General features: G+C 46.3%; 1 protein-coding gene across 2 annotated transcripts in view; it reads right to left on the reverse strand.

Annotated features, from left to right (window-relative positions):
* LOC129811282 (thyroid receptor-interacting protein 11-like) overlaps nt 1–20,324 on the reverse strand; it is a 98,856-nt gene that overhangs the window by 39,610 nt on the left and 38,922 nt on the right. For both annotated transcript variants that reach the window (XM_055862458.1, XM_055862457.1), the window contains 8 exons: nt 17,592–18,125; nt 12,180–12,290; nt 11,823–11,993; nt 11,289–11,438; nt 7,733–7,926; nt 6,943–7,106; nt 1,623–1,726; nt 1,324–1,423 (listed from right to left, as the gene is read on the reverse strand). In XM_055862458.1, coding sequence (XP_055718433.1) covers nt 1,324–1,423; nt 1,623–1,726; nt 6,943–7,106; nt 7,733–7,926; nt 11,289–11,438; nt 11,823–11,993; nt 12,180–12,290; nt 17,592–18,125 — 1,528 coding nt within the window. The remainder of the gene's footprint in view (nt 1–1,323; nt 1,424–1,622; nt 1,727–6,942; nt 7,107–7,732; nt 7,927–11,288; nt 11,439–11,822; nt 11,994–12,179; nt 12,291–17,591; nt 18,126–20,324) is intronic.

Consider the following 20,324-nt stretch of genomic DNA (forward strand, 5'->3'; position numbering starts at 1 on the left):
AGGGCATTGAACAGGAATGCATATCACGGAGAACAGCTCTAGCTATAGCAGCAGGTGAGGAGGACAGGTGTTTGATCCAGACAGAAATCAGCTGATTACAGACACATGTAGGGTTGGGAGACAATGACTGTTTCATTATAACATAGTGGAGCTAATGACTGTTTCATTATAACATAGTGGAGTCAATGACTGTTTCATTATAACATAGTGGAGTCAATGACTGTTTCATTATAACATAGTGGAGTCAATGACTGTTTCATTATAACATAGTGGAGTCAATGACTGTTTCATTGTAACATAGTGGAGCCATTTGCAAGCAATGCAGGTGTAGAAGCACGGTGGCTTGGAACCTAGGAACCTAGGAAGACACCCAGAGAGGAACCTAGGAAGAAACCTAGAGAGGATCCTAAGAAGAAACCCAGAGAGGAACCTAGGAAGAAACCTAGAGAGGATCCTAAGAAGAAACCCAGAGAGGAACCTAGGAAGAAACCTAGAGAGGATCCTAAGAAGAAACCCAGAGAGGAATCTAGGAAGAAACCTAGAGAGGATCCTAAGAAGAAACCCAGAGAGGAACCTAGGAAGAAACCCAGAGAGGAACCTAGGAAGAAACCCAGAGAGGAACCTAGGAAGAAACCTAGAGAGGAACCTAGGAAGAAACCTAGAGAGGAACCTAGGAAGACACCCAGAGAGGATCCTAGGAAGAAACCCAGAGAGGAACCTAGGAAGAAACCCAGAGAGGATCCTAGGAAGAAACCCAGAGAGGATCCTAGGAAGAAACCCAGAGAGGAACCTAGGAAGAAACCCAGAGAGGAACCTAGGAAGAAACCCAGAGAGGAACCTAGGAAGAAACCCAGAGAGGAACCTAGGAAGACACCCAGAGAGGATCCTAGGAAGAAATCCAGAGAGGAACCTAGGAAGAAACCCAGAGAGGAACCTAGGAAGAAACCCAGAGAGGAACCTAGGAAGAAACCTAGAGAGGAACCTAGGAAGAAACCCAGAGAGGAACCTAGGAAGAAACCCAGAGAGGAACCTAGGAAGAAACCCAGAGAGGAACCTAGGAAGAAACCTAGAGAGGAACCTAGGAAGAAACCCAGAGAGGAACCTAGGAAGAAACCTAGAGAGGAACCTAGTCAACCTGACTTTTCTATCTAGATAAAGTCAATCTGACTTTGGTACTATTGATATTGAATACTGCATTGTTTGGGAAAGATACTTGCCAGAAAGGCATTTCACTGTACTTGTGAACATGACAATAACACTTAAAATCTCTCTCCAGGACCAGCTGAGTGGATCGGTGAGGCCTTGACCCCCCCCCCCCCTCACCTTGTTTCTTAAGCTCCTCTAACTGCTCCTCCATCAGGTCCAGCTGGTCAGTGAGTCTGGTGGCGGAGTCCAGAGCAGCGTTAGCCTCATCTAGGTTGATCTGAGAGAGATCGAGAGAGAGAGAGTGATTAGAGAGCGAGAGATAGAGCTGGATATGGATATGTGCAACAACAAAAAAATGAAGTATGAAAAATGTATGAACTCACTATAGCTGTAAATCTCTCTGGATAAGAGTGTCTGCTAAATGACTAACATGAGAAATGTAATATAAAGGAATGTGTTGCAAGGAAGTGTCCTACCTGAAGAGCAGAGGCTCTGTCCTCCAGGTTAACTGCTTTTCTTCTCCACTCGTCCTTCTCCCTCTTGTACTTATCAAGCTCTGAGGAATACATGGCTTTCTCCTCTACAAGGATGACAGAGGAGAAGATGGATACATTATTCATATTTGGCATGAAGGTCAGAACTAGCCTGGTGCCAGATCTATTTGAGATGTACAGGGATAGCTATCTCCTGACTACAACATCATAGGGATAGCTATCTCCTGACTACAACATCATAGGGATAGCTATCTCCTGACTACAACAATATAGGGATAGCTATCTCCTGACTACAACAATATAGGGATAGGTATCTCCTGACTACAACATCATAGGGATAGCTATCTCCTGACTACAACATAGGGATAGCTATCTCCTGACTACAACACCATAGGGATAGCTATCTCCTGACTACAACATCATAGGGATAGCTATCTCCTGACTACTACATCATAGGGATAGCTATCTCCTGACTACTACATCATCATAGGGATGGCCATCTCCTGACTACAACATCATAGGGATAGCTATCTCCTGACTACAACATCATAGGGATAGCCATCTCCTGACTACAACATCATAGGGATAGCTATCTCCTGACTACAACCATACAACAGACCTGAGCGGTGCCCCCGCACATTGACATCATAGGGATAGCTATCTCCTGACTACAACATCATAGGGATAGCTATCTCCTGACTACAACAACATCATAGGGATAGCTATCTCCTGACTACAACATCATAGGGATAGCTATCTCCTGACTACTAAAACATAGGGATAGCTATCTCCTGACTACAAGCATACAACAGACCTGAGCGGTGTCCCCGCACATTGACATCATAGGGATAGCTATCTCCTGACTACAACATCACAGGGATAGCTATCTCCTGACTACAACATCACAGGGATAGCTATCTCCTGACTACAACACCATAGGGATAGCTATCTCCCGACTACAACAACACAGGGATAGCTATCTCCTGACTACAACAACATAGGGATAGCTATCTCCTGACTACAACAACATAGGGATAGCTATCTCCCGACTACAACAACACAGGGATAGCTATCTCCTGACTACTACAACATAGGGATAGCTATCTCCTGACTACAACATCATAGGGATAGCTATCTCCCGACTACAACATCATAGGGATAGCTATCTCCTGACTACTACATCATAGGGATAGCTATCTCCTGACTACTACAACACAGGGATAGCTATCTCCTGACTACTACAACATAGGGATAGCTATCTCCTGACTACAACATCATAGGGATAGCTATCTCCTGACTACAACATCATAGGGATAGCTATCTCCTGACTACAACATCATAGGGATAGCTATCTCCTGACTACAACAACATCATAGGGATAGCTATCTCCTGACTACAACATCATAGGGATAGCTATCTCCTGACTACAACATCATAGGGATAGCTATCTCCTGACTACTACATCATAGGGATAGCCATCTCCTGACTACAACATCATAGGCATAGCTATCTCCTGACTACTAAAACATAGGGATAGCTATCTCCTGACTACAACCATACAACAGACCTGAGCGGTGCCCCCGCACATTGACATCATAGGCATAGCTATCTCCGGACTACAACAACATAGGGATAGCTATCTCCGGACTACAACAATTTAGGGATAGCTATCTCCTGACTACAACATCATAGGGATAGCTATCTCCTGACTACAACAACATCATAGGGATAGCTATCTCCTGACTACAACAACATAGGGATAGCTATCTCCTGACTACTACAACATAGGGATAGCTATCTCCTGACTACAACACCATAGGGATAGCTATCTCCTGACTACAACATCATAGGGATAGCTATCTCCTGACTACTACATCATAGGGATAGCTATCTCCTGACTACTACAACACAGGGATAGCTATCTCCTGACTACTACAACATAGGGATAGCTATCTCCTGACTACAACATCATAGGGATAGCTATCTCCTGACTACTACAACATCATAGGGATAGCTATCTCCTGACTACTACAACATCATAGGGATAACTATCTCCTGACTACAACATCATAGGGATAGCCATCTCCTGACTACAACATCATAGGGATAGCTATCTCCTGACTACAACATCATAGGGATAGCCATCTCCTGACTACAACATCATAGGGATAGCTATCTCCTGACTACAACATCATAGGGATAGCTATCTCCTGACTACAACATCATAGGGATAGCTATCTCCTGACTACAACAACATAGGGATAGCTATCTCCTGACTACAACAATATAGGGATAGCTATCTCCTGACTACTACAACATCATAGGGATAGCTATCTCCTGACTACAACATCATAGGGATAGCTATCTCCTGACTACAACAATATAGGGATAGCTATCTCCTGACTACAACAACATCATAGGGATAGCTATCTCCTGACTACAACAACATCATAGGGATAGCTATCTCCTGACTACAACATCATAGGGATAGCTATCTCCTGACTACAACAACATAGGGATAGCTATCTCCTGACTACAACATCATAGGGATAGCTATCTCCTGACTACTACATCATCATAGGGATAACTATCTCCTGACTACAACATCATAGGGATAGCTATCTCCTGACTTCAACACCATAGGGATAGCTATCTCCTGACTACTACAACATCATAGGGATAGCTATCTCCTGACTACAACAATACAGGGATAGGTATCTCCTGACTACAACATCATAGGGATAGCTATCTCCTGACTACTACATCATCATAGGGATAACTATCTCCTGACTACAACATCATAGGGATAGCTATCTCCTGACTTCAACACCATAGGGATAGCTATCTCCTGACTACTACATCATCATAGGGATAACTATCTCCTGACTACAACATCATAGGGATAGCTATCTCCTGACTACAACATCATAGGGATAGCTATCTCCTGACTACAACAACATAGGGATAGCTATCTCCTGACTACAACAATATAGGGATAGCTATCTCCTGACTACTACAACATCATAGGGATAACTATCTCCTGACTACAACATCATAGGGATAGCTATCTCCTGACTACAACATCATAGGGATAGCTATCTCCTGACTACAACATCATAGGGATAGCTATCTCCTGACTACAACATCATAGGGATAGCTATCTCCTGACTACTACATCATCATAGGGATAACTATCTCCTGACTACAACATCATAGGGATAGCTATCTCCTGACTACTACAACATCATAGGGATAGCTATCTCCTGACTTCAACACCATAGGGATAGCTATCTCCTGACTACAACATCCTGGGGATAGCTATCTCCTGACTACTACAACATAGGGATAGCTGTATATATATATACACTGCTCAAAAAAATAAAGGGAACACTAAAATAACACATCCTAGATCTGAATGAATGAAATATTCTTATTAAATACTTTTTTCTTTACATAGTTGAATGTGCCGACAACAAAATCACACAAAAATGATCAACGGAAATCAAATTTATCCACCCATGGAGGTCTGGATTTGGAGTCACACTCAAAATTAAAGTGGAAAACCACACTACAGGCTGATCCAACTTTGATGTAATGTCCTTAAAACAAGTTAAAATGAGGCTCAGTAGTGTGTGTGGCCTCCACGTGCCTGTATGACCTCCCTACAACGCCTGGGCATGCTCCTGATGAGGTGGCGGATGGTCTCCTGAGGGATCTCCTCCCAGACCTGGACTAAAGCATCCGCCAACTCCTGGACAGTCTGTGGTGCAACGTGGCGTTGGTGGATGGCGCGAGACATGATGTCCCAGATGTGCTCAATTGGATTCAGGTCTGGGGAACGGGCGGGCCAGTCCATAGCATCAATGCCTTCCTCTTGCAGGAACTGCTGACACACTCCAGCCACATGAGGTCTAGCATCGTCTTGCATTAGGAGGAACCCAGGGCAAACCGCACCAGCATATGGTCTCACAAGGGGTCTGAGGATCTCATCTCGTTACCTAATGGCAGTCAGGCTACCTCTGGCGAGCACATGGAGGGCTGTGCGGCCCCCCAAAGAAATGCCACCCCACACCATGACTGACCCACCGCCAAACCGGTCATTCTGGAGGATGTTGAAGGCAGCAGAACGTTCTCCACGGCGTCTCCAGACTCTGTCACGTCTGTCACATGTGCTCATGTGCTCAGTGTGAACCTGCTTTCATCTGTGAAGAGCACAGGGCGCCAGTGGCGAATTTGCCAATCTTGGTGTTCTCTGGCAAATGCCAAACGTCCTGCACGGTGTTGGGCTGTAAGCACAACCCCCACCTGTGGACGCCGGGCCCTCATACCACCCTCATGGAGTCTGTTTCTGACCGTTTGAGCAGACACATGCACATTTGTGGCCTGCTGGAGGTCATTTTGCAGGGCTCTGGCAATGCTCCTCCTGCTCCTCCTTGCACAAAGGCGGAGGTAGCGGTCCTGCTGCTGGGTTGTTGCCCTCCTACGGCCTCCTCCACGTCTCCTGATGTACTGGCCTGTCTCCTGGTAGCGCCTGCATGCTCTGGACACTACGCTGACAGACACAGCAAACCTTTTTGCCACAGTTCGCATTGATGTGTCATCCTGGATGAGCTGCACTACCTGAGCCACTTGTGTGGGTTGTAGACTCCGTCTCATGCTACCACTAGAGTGAGAGCACCGCCAGCATTCAAAAGTGACCAAAACATCAGCCAGGAAGCATAGGAACTGAGAAGTGGTCTGTGGTCACCACCTGCAGAACCACTCCTTTATTGGGGGTGTCTTGCTAATTGCCTATAATTTCCACCTTTTGTCTATTCCATTTGCACAACAGCATGTGAAATTTATTGTCAATCAGTGTTGCTTCCTAAGTGGACAGTTTGATTTCACAGAAGTGTGATTGACTTGGAGTTACATTGTGTTGTTTAAGTGTTCCCTTTATTTTTTGGAGCAGTGTATATATAGTCAATATATTTAGTTGATTCTCTACTAAAGGTCAATATATTTAGTTGATTCTCTACTAAAGGTCAATATATTTAGTTGATTCCCTATGAAGTTCAATAAAAAAAATATATATTGTTGAATTCTGTTTTAATTCTGTGATTCCGTCCGCATTCTCCTCAGCGCAGATTTCATAGGGCCCTACTTTAGGAATAATCAACGTCCATTACAGCACGAGGTTCATAAGGTGTCCGATGTAAAACGGAAAGGAGTCCCCTTGCTGTAACTGCTCTATACAAGAATAATCCACACTCATTCCAGCACATGGAGCTGGAGAGAAGGAGAGGAGGTCTTGAAGTCTTGCCTTGCTGGAACTGCTCTATCACCACCTGGAGGTTGGACAGGGACACGGCGTACTGGTTGACCTGGTCCCGTGCTGCTCTGAGCTGGGTCAGGGCCTCGTCTCTCTGCCTCACCGTTCCACTCAGCTGCTCCTGGAGAGACTCCACCTGGAGAGACGCCTGGTGGCTACACGGAGAAGAAAGAAGAAGAGAGGAGGAAGATGAAGAAGAAGAAGAATTACTCTGTTGGCCTAGTGGCTACACACGTCGGAAAGGAGGAACGGTATTAGGTAATAAATATATAATTATTGTAGGAAACCCTTACAGTTGCCCATGACTACCACTCAGAACCCTCTTTCTGACCCTGAGAAATAAGAGACAAACCTTGTGACTTCTTACAGCTAAGGTAGGTTATCAACCCCTGACATCAGCCAGTCTATTGTCCTACTGCAGAAGGCTACTAAACACCTGTGTGTTAGGAACCAGGTTGCTAGGGAACAGTCAGCTGACCCCATCACTCACTTCTCAGCCTGTCTCCACTTGCACTGCCCGAATAGCTTACGTTTCGGTGGCGTGAATAGCTTGCTTTTTTTTCAGTGGCGTGACTGCGTAAGACGCTTCAGGAGACCGGTCCTGTGTGTTTGCGAGGCAGAGGTCCTGTGTGTTTGCGAGGCAGAGGTCCTGTGTGTTTGCGAGGCAGAGGTCCTGTGTGTTTGCGAGGCAGAGGTCCTGAGTTCGAGCCTCGTTATAAAGCTGAATCAGGAGGAAGAAGAAAAATCGCTAAGCAAGTAACTCAATGTCCTTTACACCTACCTGGTGCTCTCCACCTGACTAGAGGATGTAGCCAGTCTGTCGTCCAATAGCGTGACCCTCCTACGTAGCTCCGCCTCCCTGTCCTCGGCGGCGAGGGCCTCCCGTGTGTAGGTGTCCTCTATCTCCAGCAGGTGGTTACGTAGCCGGTCCAGCTCCAACTTCAACCGCTGCTCTCTGTCCTTCACATGCTGCAGCTGAGAGAGAGCGAGAGAGACAGAGAGCAAGAGAGTGAGAGACGAAGAGTGAGAGAGACAGAGAGAGAGAGAGGGACAGAGAGAGAGAGAGAGAGACAGAGAGAGAGAGAGAGAGACAGAGAGAGAGAGAGAGACAGAGAGAGAGAGAGAGAGAGAGAGAGACAGAGAGAGAGAGAGAGACAGAGAGAGAGAGAGAGACAGAGAGAGAGAGACAGAGAGAGAGAGAGAGACAGAGACAGAGACAGAGACAGAGACAGAGACAGAGACAGAGACAGAGACAGAGACAGAGACAGAGACAGAGAGACAGAGAGACAGAGAGACAGAGAGACAGAGAGACAGAGAGACAGAGACAGAGAGACAGAGAGACAGAGAGACAGAGAGACAGAGAGACAGAGACAGAGACAGAGACAGAGAGACAGAGAGACAGAGAGACAGAGAGACAGAGAGACAGAGAGACAGAGAGACAGAGAGACAGAGAGACAGAGAGACAGAGAGACAGAGAGACAGAGAGACAGAGAGACAGAGACAGAGAGACAGAGAGACAGAGAGACAGAGAGACAGAGAGACAGAGAGACAGAGAGACAGAGAGACAGAGAGACAGAGACAGAGAGACAGAGAGACAGAGAGACAGAGAGACAGAGAGACAGAGACAGAGAGACAGAGACAGAGACAGAGACAGAGACAGAGACAGAGACAGAGACAGAGACAGAGACAGAGACAGAGAGAGAGACAGAGAGAGAGACAGAGACAGACAGGTGTTAGAGCTTTACCAATAAATCAGTGGTTGATCTGACTACTGGTTTTACTGCTGGAGCTCTAGCTCCTCTTATAAAATATAATCTCAAAAGTATTGTGGAGCTCCCGACATCAAGGTCTGGCACTTCTGGACAGGAAAATGGTACAATTCACACACTTATCAACAGAACATCCCTACTGACTGACGTGCCCAAAGTAAACTGCCTGGTACTCAGGCCCAGAAGCCAGGATAAGCATATAATTGGTACCATTGGATAGAAAACACTTTGAAGTTTGTAGAAATGTTTAAATAATGTATGATACTATAACACAATAGATATGGGAGGAGAAAATTCAAAGAAAAACCAACCTGATTTATAATGGAAAGCTATGGGGCATATGCAATTCCAGCTCCCAGATTGCAATTCCTATGGCTTCCACTAGATGTCAACAGTGTATGTTCAAGGTTTCAGGCTTGTTTCTTCCCAAACGAGAAAGAATTCAGAGTTTTAGTACTGGGAGTCAGAGTTGGAAATCAGTCTGTGTGCGTACGACGAAGAGGACGCGCACCTGCTAATTTTTGCTTTTCTATTGAACATACTTCTTTCCGTATGAAATATTACAGTTAAATACATTTTAGGGTGATGATTCAAATAGAAACGCAGTTTGACTTGTTTTAACACAGTTTAGCGGTAGTTTTTTTGGGGTTCCTTTGTGTGCACGTTGAACGAGTTTATCTGACAAAACGACCATGCATGTTGTAGCTGGGACCCTTTGGATTGCAAATCAGACAAAGATTATCAAAATGTAAGTGAATATTTCAATCGCTATTTGTGATTTTATGAAGCCTGTGCTGGTTGAAAAATATGTTGATGTGGGGCGCAAGTCCTCAAACAATCGCATGGCATGCTTTCGCTGTAATGGCTACTGTAAATCGGACAGTGCAGTTAGATGAACAAGACTTTAAGCTTTTAACCGATATAAGTATGTTCCTAAATTTTTAATATCCATAATATTTATGATTATTTGTTTGAATTGCGCGCCCTCCAATTTCACAGGAAGTTGTCAACAGGTGTCCCGCCGGTGGGACGCCTAACCCTAATTAACAAGCAACGACTAATTTTCACCGAATTCTCTCACTCTGAAAATTAACCACATACTGTAGAGGGAAAATATTAGTTCACAGATGGTAGTTAGTTCGTTAGCTAGTTAACATTTCACACAGATTGCCAGGGTCCAGTGAGCAACTAACGCGTTATAACTTGAGGAACGGCAAGGAGTCGTATACCAGTTAATACTGTAGCGAATCGGTTAGGTTACTAACGTTAGCTCATCTGATGTTGTAACGTTAGCTAGCTAGCTGTCATGTCTGACTTCATTAGCCAGCTAATTTTCAAACAATAAACTCAATTATTTGATCAGTTAAGTTGGCTAATGTTGCTAAACTTTTTTTTTCTGGCTAGCTAACAGAGAATTCGATCCAGCTAGCACTACTATAGCAAGACACTTAACAATGCTAGCAATACTTGTTCCACCACACTTTCTCCCTCACCTCAAACGCCAGTTTTCGGTTACAGCTCATGAAGTACGCTTCATCACCCCGGTCACCGTGGTCAGGCGTCTCACCTAACCTTACCGCTTCGTTATCGTTCAGGGGGACGCGCTGCTGTAACTGACAAACTGCCTTCCCACTCTCCCGCTCTTTCCAGAGCGCGCGCTGATGCTATAACTAGGAAGTTGGTCGTCTCCTCTCTCTTCAGTCGGGTGATGCATTCTGTTGTTATGTGAACGATTGGCTGAGCCTTGGATACAGACAGTATTGCTCCAAACGCGCATCACTTGTTCTCTTACAGCCAGTAGTCATCTCCCCCCCACCCCCCCCACCAAAAAAAACTTTTCTCATCGGATCAACACGAATCACATAGGTCACCTATTTTGGATTCAAAACAGCGAATTTCACCAAAAGGTAACTAGTTTGTATTCATGGTCTGTACGTGTGTGTCCAGCCAATCCTACCTCTGTCTGTGTGGCTGTGTGTCCAGCCAATCCTACCTCTGTCTGTGTGGCTGTGTGTCCAGCCAATCCTACCTCTGTCTGTACGTGTGTCCAGCCATCCTACCTCAGTCTGTGTGGCTGTGTGTCCAGCCATCCTACCTCAGTCTGTACGTGTGTCCAGCCATCCTACCTCAGTCTGTACGTGTGTCCAGCCATCCTACCTCAGTCTGTACGTGTGTCCAGCCATCCTACCTCAGTCTGTGCGTGTGTCCAGCCATCCTACCTCAGTCTGTACGTGTGTCCAGCCATCCTACCTCTGTCTGTGTGGCTGTGTGTCCAGCCATCCTACCTCAGTCTGTACGTGTGTCCAGCCATCCTACCTCAGTCTGTACGTGTGTCCAGCCATCCTACCTCAGTCTGTACGTGTGTCCAGCCATCCTACCTCTGTCTGTGTGGCTGTGTGTCCAGCCATCCTACCTCAGTCTGTACGTGTGTCCAGCCATCCTACCTCAGTCTGTACGTGTGTCCAGCCATCCTACCTCAGTCTGTACGTGTGTCCAGCCATCCTACCTCAGTCTGTACGTGTGTCCAGCCATCCTACCTCAGTCTGTACGTGTGTCCAGCCATCCTACCTCAGTCTGTACGGCTGTGGTCTCCATCTGTTTCTGTTTGAGAGCCAGCATGACCTGGTCTCTCTCCTGCTGGAAGGCCACAGCTTTCTCCTGCATGGACCTCAGCTCGTTCAGGAGCTGGTTCAGCTCCCCTGACCTCTGACTGTTGCCCTGGGAAACAGATCAATGGAAGGGGTCAGGGGAAAAACCAAATCATAATCTGTTAGTGAAAATATTTAAACCAATAATGTATTTAAACTATTTAATAGTCTATTTGACTTTGCATTTCTCTGTCATTCTTTACTAGATATGTTATCATTTACTAAAAGCTAAATATGGGGAACAGACGTCATTCATTAAAATGAAAAATTATTTAAAAAAATATATATTGTAGTTATTAGTATTCACCAAAATGATCTCCAAACATCCTAACCTGTTGTCTGTCCTTCAGCATGTCAGTTATGACATTTAAAAAAGTGACATTATCCCCTATTTTTGCAAGTGGATAAATCGATCAAAAATAGATATGTATAAGATCTGTAAATGATGAATAACCTGTTCTCTGTCCTTGAGCATCTTTTCCATGGCGGCAGCTTTCTCCGACACGGCGCTCCTCTCAAACTCCTTCTCCCTCATGAGGAGGGACACCTGCATGTTGGTCTCCTGCAGGGCTCTGAACTCTGACTCCTTCTCCCGGCTCCGCTGGGCCACAGCCTCGTTCTCATCCTTCAATACAACACAACTTTATTGTCCAGGTTTCAGCCAACAAGGGAAATGTGTCTTCTGCTCCTTCTCACCCCCCCCCCCACCCCAGACAGCACACATCACACACAGTTGATACGAGCAGATGTTAAGGGCCTTGCTCAAGGGCCCAAGGGTAGGGGAATGTCTTGAGGAAGTGAACCCACCTACCTTCAGCTTCCTGGTATCCATCTCCAGGATAAGAGCTCTCTCCTTCAGGTTGGTCACGGCCTGTTTTAACAGCTCGTTGTCGCTCTCTCGGTTCCTCAGGTTCTCACTCACCTGGAGAAGTGAAGATCAGAGTTACCTGGTTAAATTAGATTTCCAAGACGGCGTAGCAGTGTAGACGTCTTTGTCCTGTCGTGTCCCGTGTCCCTTGTACATATCTTTTTACATCTTTTTCTTCGCATATCTTTTAAAAATACTTTCTTAAACCTCAACTTCTAAATACTCTCCTGCAACCCGCCTCACCCAATGTGGCGTGGATCTGCTTTTTTTCTAAAGTATTTCTATTTACTTCTGATCTGGAATCCATCTACTGAAGATAGCTGGTAGGCAGTTAGCTGGCTATCAGTTAGCAAACCATTGCTAACGGTCATCAGCTAACCTTTAGCTCGGAAAGCTCTCGCTAGTTCGAACAACGTGACTAAAACCAGAGCATAAAGGACCTATTTCTCACCATATCCCCGGATTCCTACCGCAAACTCTGAACATTTTCATCTGGATCTTCGCAACTAGCTAACCACAATCCCGGGTGACCACTCCTGGCTAGCGTTTCCATCCCGGAGCAGGCACCGGAGCAGGCACCAATTAGCCTGAAGCTAATTGGCTAGGGCTCCTGTGCTACCACTGAAGCCCACTCCTGGGCTACAAGACCCGGACCCATTTACTGCCGGTACGGAGCACGGAAGCCCGCCTATCCTCTACGACTGGAATACCGACATAATCTGCCCGGGGACTCCAACAGGCCCCTCAGGCGTGACGCCCGCTGAAGGCCCATTCTGCTAACCTACTAGGCCTGTTAGCTACCTAGAGCTACCTGGAACCCTACTAATTCCACGACTGGTCTATCGACGTCACCGCACGAAGAGGCAAAAACAGACTTCCCCCCCATCGCGACGTCCCCCAAAGGCTAACTTGCCTGCCCCGGTCTGCTAACTGCTAGCTTATCTTGCAGCTAGCGCAGCCAGGAAGCTAGCACCAGTTAGCAAACACAATTCTACAATTCACAACCTCTCTTTCGCCATCGCTATCCGGCTTGGATTCTCTGTCGACACGACCACGTCTGGTTTGCAGACGTGCCCTCAACCGGTGCCCTCAACCGGCCTCCGTCTGAGCAGACCCCCTCCGTCTGAGCAGACCACCCCCCCGGGCTACTAACTTTAAACGCGTGCTAGCTTAGTGGAGGCCTCACTACTCCATCTACGGCTGCCCCCTGGACACTATGATCACTTGGCTACATAGCTGATGCCTGCTTGACTGTCCATTAATTCACGGTACTCCATTCTGTTTATTTGTGTTTTATCTGTCGGCTCTGTGCCTTAACTCAGGATCTGTGTGTAGTTAATCCGACCCTCTCTGCCCAGTCGTCGCCATTTTTACCTTCTGTTGCTGTGTTAGCTGACTAGCTGCTGTTATTTCACCTGCTGTTTTAGCTAGCTCTCCCAATCATGACCTGCAATCACTTTATGCCTTATTGTATGTCTCTCTCTAATATCAATATGCCTTACATACTGTTGTTCAGGCTAGTTATCATTGTTTTGGTTTGCAATGGACCCCGTAGTTCCACTCTCCGTACCTCTGATACCTCCTTTGTCCCACCCCCCACACATGCGGTGACCTCACCCATTGAGACCAGCATGTCCAGAGATACAACCTCTCTTATCATCACCCAGTGCCTGGGCTTGCCTCCGCTGTACCCGTGCCCCACCATACCCTGGTCTGCACATTATGCCCAGAATCTATTCTACCACGCCCATAAATCTGCTCCTTTTATTCCTTGTCCCCAACGCTCTAGGCGACCAGTTTTGATAGCCTTTAGCCGCACCCTCATCCTACTACTCCTCTGTTCCTCGGGTGATGTGGAGGTAAACCCAGGCCCTGCATGTCCCCAGTCACCCTCATTTGTTGACTTCTGTGATCGAAAAAGCCTTGGCCTCATGCATGTCAACATCAGAAGCCTCCTCCCCAAGTTTGCCTTACTCACCGCTTTAGCACACTCTGCCAACCCTGATGTCCTTGCCGTGTCTGAATCCTGGCTTAGGAAGGCCACCAAAAACTCTGAGATTTCCATACCCAACTATAACACTTTCCGTCAAGATAGAACTGCCAAAGGGGGAGGAGTTGCAATGTACTGCAGAGATAGCCTGCAAAGTTCTGTCATACTTTCCAAGTCTATGCCCAAACAGTTCGAACTTCTAATTTTAAAAATTAATCTCTCCAGAAATAAGTCTCTCACTGTTGCCGCCTGCTACCGACCCCCCTCAGCTCCCAGCTGTGCCCTGGACACCATCTGTGAATTGATCGCTCCCCATCTAGCTTCAGAGTTTGTTCTGTTAGGTGACCTAAACTGGGATATGCTTAACACCCCGGCAGTCCTACAATCTAAGCTTGATGCCCTCAATCTCACACAAATCATCAAGGAACCCACCAGGTACAACCCTAAATCCGTAAACATGGGCACCCTAATAGACATTATCCTGACCAACTTGCCCTCCAAATACACCTCTGCTGTCTTCAATCAAGATCTCAGCGATCACTGCCTCATTGCCTGTATCCGCCACGGGTCCACGGTCAAACGACCACCCCTCATCACTGTCAAACGCTCCCTGAAACACTTCTGCGAGCAGGCCTTTCTAATCGACCTGGCCCGGGTACCCTGGAAGGATATTGACCTCATCCCGTCAGTTGAGGATGCCTGGTCATTCTTTAAAAGTTACTTCCTCACCATATTAGACAAGCATGCTCCGTTCAAAAAATGCAGAACCAAGAACAGATATAGCCCTTGGTTCACTCCAGACCTGACTGCCCTCGACCAGCACAAAAACATCCTGTGGCGAACTGCAATAGCATCGAAGAGCCCCCGTGATATGCAACTGTTCAGGGAAGTCAGGAACCAATACACGCAGTCAGTCAGGAAAGCAAAGGCCAGCTTTTTCAAGCAGAAATTTGCATCCTGTAGCTCTAACTCCAAAAAGTTCTGGGATACTGTAAAGTCCATGGAAAACAAGAGCACCTCCTCCCAGCTGCCCACTGCACTGAGGCTAGATAACACGGTCACCACTGATAAGTCCGTGATAATCGAAAACTTCAACAAACATTTCTCAATGGCTGGCCATGCCTTCCACCTGGCGACTCCAACCTTGGCCAACAGCCCCACCCCCCCCCGCTGCTACTCGCCCAAGCCTCCCCAGCTTCTCCTTTACCCATATCCAGATAGCAGATGTTCTGAAAGAGCTGGAAAACCTGGACCCATACAAATCAGCTGGGCTTGACAATCTGGACCCCCTATTTCTGAAACTGTCCGCTGCCATTGTCGCACCCCCTATAACCAGCCTGTTCAACCTCTCCTTCGTATCATCTGAGATCCCCAAGGATTGGAAAGCTGCCGCTGTCATCCCCCTCTTCAAAGGGGGAGACACCCTGGACCCAAACTGTTACAGACCTATATCCATCCTGCCCTGCCTAGCTAAGGTCTTCGAAAGCCAAGTCAACAAACAGATCACTGACCATCTCGAATCCCACCGTACCTTCTCCGCTGTGCAATCCGGTTTCCGAGCCGGTCACGGGTGCACCTCAGCCACGCTCAAGGTACTAAACGATATCATAACCGCCATCGATAAAAGACATTACTGTGCAGCCGTCTTCATCGACCTGGCCAAGGCTTTCGACTCTGTCAATCACCATATTCTTATCGGCAGACTCAATAGCCTCGGTTTTTCTAATGACTGCCTTGCCTGGTTCACCAACTACTTTGCAGACAGAGTTCAGTGTGTCAAATCGGAGGGCATGTTGTCCGGTCCTCTGGCAGTCTCTATGGGGGTACCACAGGGTTCAATTCTCGGGCCGACTCTTTTCTCTGTATACATCAATGATGTTGCTCTTGCTGCGGGCGATTCCCTGATCCACCTCTACGCAGACGACACCATTCTGTATACTTCCGGCCCTTCCCTGGACACTGTGCTATCTAACCTCCAAACGAGCTTCAATGCCATACAACACTCCTTCCGTGGCCTCCAACTGCTCTTAAATGCTAGTAAAACCAAATGCATGCTTTTCAACCGTTCGCTGCCTGCACCCGCACGCCCGACTAGCATCACCACCATGGACGGTTCCGACCTAGAATATGTGGACATCTATAAGTACCTAGGTGTCTGGCTAGACTGCAAACTCTCCTTCCAGACTCATATCAAACATCTCCAATCCAAAATCAAATCTAGAGTCGGCTTTCTATTCCGGAACAAAGCCTCCTTCACTCACGCCGCCAAACTTACCCTAGTAAAACTGACTATCCTACCGATCCTCGACTTCGGCGATGTCATCTACAAAATAGCTTCCAATACTCTACTCAGCAAACTGGATGCAGTTTATCACAGTGCCATCCGTTTTGTTACTAAAGCACCTTATACGACCCACCACTGCGACCTGTATGCCCTAGTCGGCTGGCCCTCGCTACATGTTCGTCGTCAGACCCACTGGCTCCAGGTCATCTACAAGGCTATGGTAGGTAAAGTGCCGCCTTATCTCAGTTCACTGGTCACGATGGCTACACCCACCCGTAGCACGCGCTCCAGCAGGTGTATCTCACTGATCATCCCTAAAGCCAAAACCTCATTTGGACGCCTTTCCTTCCAGTTCTCTGCTGCCTGCGACTGGAACGAATTGCAAAAATCTCTGAAGTTGGAGACTTTTATTTCCCTCAACAACTTTAAAAATCTGCTATCCGAGCAGCTAATCGATCGCTGCAGCTGTACATAGTCCATCTGTAAACTACCCACCCAATTTACCTACCTCACCCCCATACTGCTTTTATTTATTTACTTTTCTGCTCTTTTGCACACCAGTATCTCTTCTTGCACATGATCATCTGATGATTTATCACTCCAGTGTTAATCTGCTAAATTGTAATTATTCGATTTATTGCCTACCTCATGCCTTTTGCACACATTGTATATAGATTCTCTTTTTCCTACCATGTTATTGACTTGTTTATTGTTTACTCCACGTGTAACTCTGTGTTGTTGTTTGTTCACACTGCTTTGCTGTATCTTGGCCAGGTCGCAGTTGCAAATGAGAACTTGTTCTCAACTAGTCTACCTGGTTAAATAAAGGTGAAATAAAATTTTAAAAAAATAAAGAGACGTGATCCTATGGCAACCAAGGGTTTAAATCGGACACTTGATTGAGTGTTCCTCAGTGTGTGTGTGTGTGTGTACATGCGTGCGAGTGTGTGTGTGTGTGTGTGTGTACATGCGTGTGTGTGTGTGTGTGTGTGTGTGTGTGTGTGTGTGTACATGCGTGTGTGTGTGTGTACATGCTAGTATCATATGCGTGTATGTTGGTGAATGCATGCCTCTCTCTAACCTGATTGAGCTGGTCTCCTTTAGTCTTGATGAGCAGGTCTTTCTCCCTGACAGAGAGCTGCAGGGCGTCCAGTCTCTCTCTGACCTGTCTGGCCTCGTCGACCTGGCCGCGCTGCTCGCTCTCTGACACCTGGGCTGAGTTAGACAGGCGGTGGTTGTTCTCCTGCAAGGTCCTGATTATAGTCTCCCTCTCAGACAGGAGGGCTCTCAGAGACTCCAGCTCCTGTCTCAGTCCTTCCTGGTTCCCCGGTGTTGCAGGTGCTGCCACCTGGTGTCTGGGAGGTTCCACTGCAGCAGGAGGCTGGGCAGAAGACGTCAGAGCAGCGGACAATGGGGTGACTTGGGGACTCTGCGCCACACTGTCCAGTTTCCCCAGCAGGACATCTTTAGTACTGCTCAGCTGGCTGATGGTCTGTTGGACGTGGGCTAGTTCGTGACTGAGACTGCCTAGCTTCCTCTCCTTCCGCTCATAGCTGTGGATCAGACGGCTGTAGTCCACGGAGAGATCGGAGGTGCAGTCTTTGTCAGCATCCACCTATAGGATCAGAGCCAAAACAGTCCGTTATTCATCCCAATAAGACTGCTGAATGACAATCAGTAGTAGGATCAGCGGGCTGGACGACACTCGTCATGTGGGGTTGACGTGCTGATGTGTATAGTGTTCAGTCGAATCATTATGGATCAGCCATCATATTGTGTGTGTGTTGGAGTGTCAGTGTACACTTCCGTTCAAAAGTTTGTGGTCACTTAGAAATGTCCTTGTTTTTGAAAGAAAAGCAAAAAAATTGGTCCATTAAAATAACATGAAATTGATCAGAATTACAGTGTAGATATTGTTAATGTTGTAAATGACTATTGTAGCTGGAAACGGCAGATTTTTGATGGAATATCTACATAGGCGTACAGAGGCCCATTATCAGGAACCATCACTCCTGTATTCCAATGGCACGTTGTGTTAGCTAATCCAAGTTCATCATTTTAAAAGACTAATTGATCATTAGAAAAACCCTTTTGCAATTATGTTAGCGCAGCTGAAAACTGTTGTTCTGATTAAAGAAGCAATACAACTGGCCTTCTTTAGACTAGTTGAGTATCTGGAGCATCAGCATTTGTGGGTTCGATTACAGACTCAAAATGGCCAGAAACAAAGACCTTTCTTATGAAACTCGTCAGTCTATTCTTGTTCTGAGAAATGAAGGCTATTCCATGCGAGAAATTGCCAAGAAACTGAAGATCTGGTACAACGCTGTGTACTACTCCTTTCACAGAACAGCACACACTGGCTCTAACCAGAATAGAAAGAGGAGTGGGAGGCCCCGGTGCACAACTGAGCAAGAGGACAAGTATATTAGAGTGTCTAGTTTGAGAAACAGACACCTCACAAGTCCTCAACTGGCAGCTTCATTAAATAGTACCTGCCAAAACAACAGTCTCAACGTCAACAGTGAAGAGGTGACTCCGGGATGCTGGCCTTCTAGGCAGAGTTGCAAAGAAAAAGCCATATCTCAGACTGGGCAATAAAAATAAAAGATTAAGATGGGCAAAAGAACACAGACACTGGACAGAGGAACTCTGCCTAGAAGGCCAGCATCCCAGAGTCGCCTCTTCACTGTTGACGTTGAGACTGGTGTTTTGCGGGCATTATGGCTTGGGGATAGAAGCTGTTCAGGAGCCTTTTGGTCCCAGACTTGGTGCTCCGGTACCGCTTACCGTGCGGTAGCAGAGACAACCGTAATCACCATAGTTACCTGTAGATCCTCTACCAGCTGGCTAGACTCATTATATTACATATTTATTATTATAATATATTATCATGGTTACCTGTCCCTGTAGCTTGTGGAGCTCCTCTACCAGCTGGCCAGACTCATTATATTACATATTTATTATAATATATTAGGATGGTTACCTGTCCCTGTAGCTTGTGGAGCTCCTCTACCAGCTGGCCAGACTCATTATATTACATATTTATTATAATATATTATCATGGTTACCTGTCCCTGTAGCTTGTGGAGCTCCTCTACCAGCTGGCCAGACTCATTATATTACATATTTATTATAATATATTATCATGGTTACCTGTCCCTGTAGCTTGTGGAGCTCCTCTACCAGCTGGCCAGACTCATTATGTTACATATGATTTATTATGATGGTTACCTGTCCCTGTAGCTTGTGGAGCTCCTCTACCAGCTGGCCAGACTCATTATATTACATATTTATTATAATATATTATCATGGTTACCTGTCCCTGTAGCTTGTGGAGCTCCTCTACCAGCTGGCCAGACTCATTATATTACATATTTATTATAATATATTATCATGGTTACCTGTCCCTGTAGCTTGTGGAGCTCCTCTACCAGCTGGCCAGACTCATTATATTACATATGATTTATTATGACGGTTACCTGTCCCTGTAGCTTGTGGAGCTCCTCTACCAGCTGGCCAGACTCATTATATTACATATGATTTATTATGATGGTTACCTGTCCCTGTAGCTTGTGGAGCTCCTCTACCAGCTGGCCAGACTCATTATATTACATATTTATTATAATATATTATCATGGTTACCTGTCCCTGTAGCTTGTGGAGCTCCTCTACCAGCTGGCTAGACTCATTATATTACATATTTATTATAATATATTATGACGGTTACCTGTCCCTGTAGCTTGTGGAGCTCCTCTACCAGCTGGCCAGACTCATTATATTACATATTTATTATAATATATTATCATGGTTA

This window comes from Salvelinus fontinalis, chromosome 15 (genome assembly GCF_029448725.1).
Source record: "Salvelinus fontinalis isolate EN_2023a chromosome 15, ASM2944872v1, whole genome shotgun sequence".
In the NCBI taxonomy this organism is placed as follows: Eukaryota; Metazoa; Chordata; class Actinopteri; order Salmoniformes; family Salmonidae; genus Salvelinus; species Salvelinus fontinalis.